General features: G+C 41.5%; 1 protein-coding gene across 1 annotated transcript; it reads left to right on the top strand.

Moving 5' to 3' along the window:
- Positions 1–641: 641 nt before the first annotated feature.
- LOC130707635 (eukaryotic translation initiation factor 1-like) lies at positions 642–1,668 on the top strand. Its single transcript, XM_057543551.1, has one exon. It carries the CDS (start codon positions 776–778, stop codon positions 1,115–1,117), a length of 342 nt encoding a protein of 113 aa, XP_057399534.1. The 5' UTR covers positions 642–775; the 3' UTR covers positions 1,118–1,668.
- Positions 1,669–3,271: the final 1,603 nt, after the last annotated feature.

Raw genomic sequence — 3,271 nt, 5'->3', positions numbered from 1 at the left:
CAGACGCAGAAAGGGCCCTGGGTGGTCAGGCTCATGGTGAGGTAACAGCTTGCCAAGCATCAAGCCCCCCGCTGAAGAGTTCTGCACTTATATTCCTTCTTCCTCTGGATTGAGGTCACAGGAGATTATCTGTTCTGGTTTAACCTACCAAGCTTCCAACTACCTCCAAAGTTTTCAATGTCTAGGATGTCTCCAGTCTTGTTCTGTGGCAGGGCAAAGCCTGATTGGAGTCTGGAAAAGATATTTTATGACATATGTGTTTGTTTTTGACATAATGGAAGCCAAAGGTTGTTGAAGGTAAATGTCAGTTTCACAGAACAACTAAATATGAATAACCTTATTAAGGAAGTGTCTCATCACAGTATAAAGGCAACAGATGATGCAGAGACTATTACACCAAACGAATGTGCTGTAAAATGCATTTATCTTTGGGAGATGATAAACCAATGAAGGGAGGGGATTGTGAATCTAAATGTTAGAGCTAAAAACTATAAAACTCCTAGAAAACAGAGAAGTAAATCTTCATGACTGAGGATTAGGCAATAGTTTGTCAGCTATCACATCAAAAGCACAAGTGACAAAAGAAAAAAATAAATAAATTGGATTTCACTAAAATTAAAACTTTTGTGCTGGTCCCAGTCACTGAGCCGCCGCCCAGGACTCAGCAGCCTCCCCCTTGAGCCCCCTCGCTTCCCGACGCTCCGTCCCCCCCCCTGCCTTCTCCAGCCGCCGCCTTCCGCAGGCCGTTTCCACCGAGGAAAAGGAATCGTATCGTATGTCCGCTATCCAGAACCTCCACTCTTTCGACCCCTTTGCTGATGCAAGTAAGGGTGATGATCTGCTTCCTGCTGGCACTGAGGATTATATCCATATAAGAATTCAACAGAGGAACGGCAGGAAGACCCTTACTACTGTCCAAGGGATCGCTGATGATTACGATAAAAAGAAACTAGTGAAGGCGTTTGAGAAGAAATTTGCCTGCAATGGTACTGTAATTGAGCATCCAGAATATGGAGAAGTAATTCAGCTACAGGGTGACCAGCGCAAGAACATATGCCAGTTCCGTGTAGAGATTGGACTGGCTAAGGACGATCAGCTGAAGCTTCATGGGTTTTAAGTGCTTCTGGCTCACTGAAGCTTAAGTGAGGATTTCCTTGCAATGAGTAGAATTTTCCTTCTGTCCCTTGTCACAAGTTTAAAAACCTCACAGTCTGTGTAATGTAACCATTTGGGGTCTGCTTTTAACTTGGACTAGTGAAACTCCTTCATGCAATAAACTGAAAAGAGCCATGCTGTCTAGTCTTGAAGTCCCTCATTTAAACAGAGGTCAAGCAGTAGGCACCTGGCAGTGTCCAGCCTGAAACAAAGCAATAACAGTGATGTTTCAGCCAAGTCCAGAGCCCCAAGATCACAGACGGCTATGTCTGGCCTGAAGCTCCTCAGCAATCCCTCTACACAGTTCCCTGCCCTAAGAGAATGTCGCCACCTGAACAGCCCTCGGTGAAGCTGAGAGTGGAGGATGGGGTGAGGCAGCGACGGCAGCTGTACTGCTAGAGGGAGTCTTTGATCATCAGGGGAAAGATCCCCTGGTATCTCCAACGTGACCAGGTGGGCAGAGCTTAGAGCAGCCACCTTCATTCTGTTGAGGTGAGAGGACATCTGGCCTGCCACCAAGGTCTTTTTGACCAGACGTATCCTAGCTGATTGATGTCCAAACTAGAATGTGAGGCCAACCTTCTATCAGAGTTAAACTTTTGACAAGGGAACAAATTTCAAACCGATGTATCAGTCATGTAGCTGTAGAGCTCGCAACTTACTAGCAACAGCTGCCCAATGCCATGTGAAGTAACAAACTGGTTTTTGGGTTTTTTTGGGTTTTTTTTCCCCTTCAGTTTTAATGTTATGTAATGTATTTAAACCCTTATTTAAATAAAACTTGTTTTCAGAAAAAAAAAACAAAAAACAAAAAAACTTTTGTGCTTCAAAGAACATCTCAAAAGTGAAAAGACAACCCACAGAATGGAAGGAAATATTTGCAAATCATATATCTGATAAGGGACTTGTAGCCAGAATATATAAAAACTCTTTAAAAAAATTTATTTACTTATTTATTTATTTGGCTGTGCCAGGTCTTAGTTGCAGCACACGGGATCTTGGGATCTTCATTGTGGCATGCAGGATCTTTAGTTGAGGCATGTGGGATCTAGTTCCCTGACCAGGGATCGAACCCGGGTCCCCTGCATTGGGAGCATGGAGTCTTAGCCACTGGACCACCAGGGAAGTCCCTAAAAATTCTTACAATTCAACAATAAAAAAACAAATAACTCAATTTTTAAAGTAGGCAAAGGAATTAAATAGACATATCCATAAGCACATGAAAAGATACTCCACATCATTAGCCATCAGGGAAATGCAAATCAAAACCACAATGAGATACCACTTCATACCACTAGAATGGTTAAAATAATACAGATAATCACAAGTATTGGCAAGGATATGGAGAAACTGGACTCTCATATATTGTTAGTGGGACTGTGAAATGGTACAGCCTCTTTAGAAAACAGGCTAGCAGTTCCTCAAAAAGTTGAACAAAAAGTTACTTTGTGACCCAGCAATTCCACTCCTAGGTATATACCCAAGAGAATTGAAAACATATGTTTACATAAAAACTTGCACGTGAATGTTCATAGTAGCATTATTCAAATAGCCAAAAAGTGGAAACAACTCAAATGTCCACCAACTAATGAATGAATAAATAAAAATGCGTTGTGCCTCTACAGTGGAATATTATTCATCTCTAAAAAGGAATGAACTACTGATAAATATTACGGTAAATGAACCTTGAAAACATTATGCTTAGTGAGAAAAGCTAGATATAAAAGGCCACGTATTATATGATTCCATTTATATGACATAGCTAGTCTAGAATAGGCAAATCCATAGAGATAGAAAGTAGATTAGTGGTTGCCAAGGCCTTGGGGGGGCGGGAATGGGAAGGGGATGGGTTTGGGGATTCTTTTCAGGGTTGATGAAAATATTCTGGAATTAGGTAGTGGTGATAGTTGCACAATTCTGTGAATATATTAAAACTGCTGAATTGCACACTTTAAAGGGGTGGATTTTATGGTTATGTTAATTATATCTCAATAAAGCTGTTATAGTAAATACATAAATAAATTAGGAGAGACATAAATAAATGAATGAATAGGTGAATGGAGGTCACTGACAGCCCGATACCCTCTCCCTGATAAGCAGGAGCCCGAGGCCCCAG

Source organism: Balaenoptera acutorostrata, chromosome 3 (genome assembly GCF_949987535.1).
Source record: "Balaenoptera acutorostrata chromosome 3, mBalAcu1.1, whole genome shotgun sequence".
NCBI classification, from domain to species: Eukaryota; Metazoa; Chordata; class Mammalia; order Artiodactyla; family Balaenopteridae; genus Balaenoptera; species Balaenoptera acutorostrata.
This window is presented reverse-complemented; position numbering and strand designations above follow the sequence as displayed.

What these genes read in the sequence shown, in the direction of transcription:
- LOC130707635 (XM_057543551.1), top strand. Translation starts at nt 776, where the DNA reads ATGTCCGCTATCCAGAACCTCCACTCTTTCGACCCCTTTGCTGATGCA.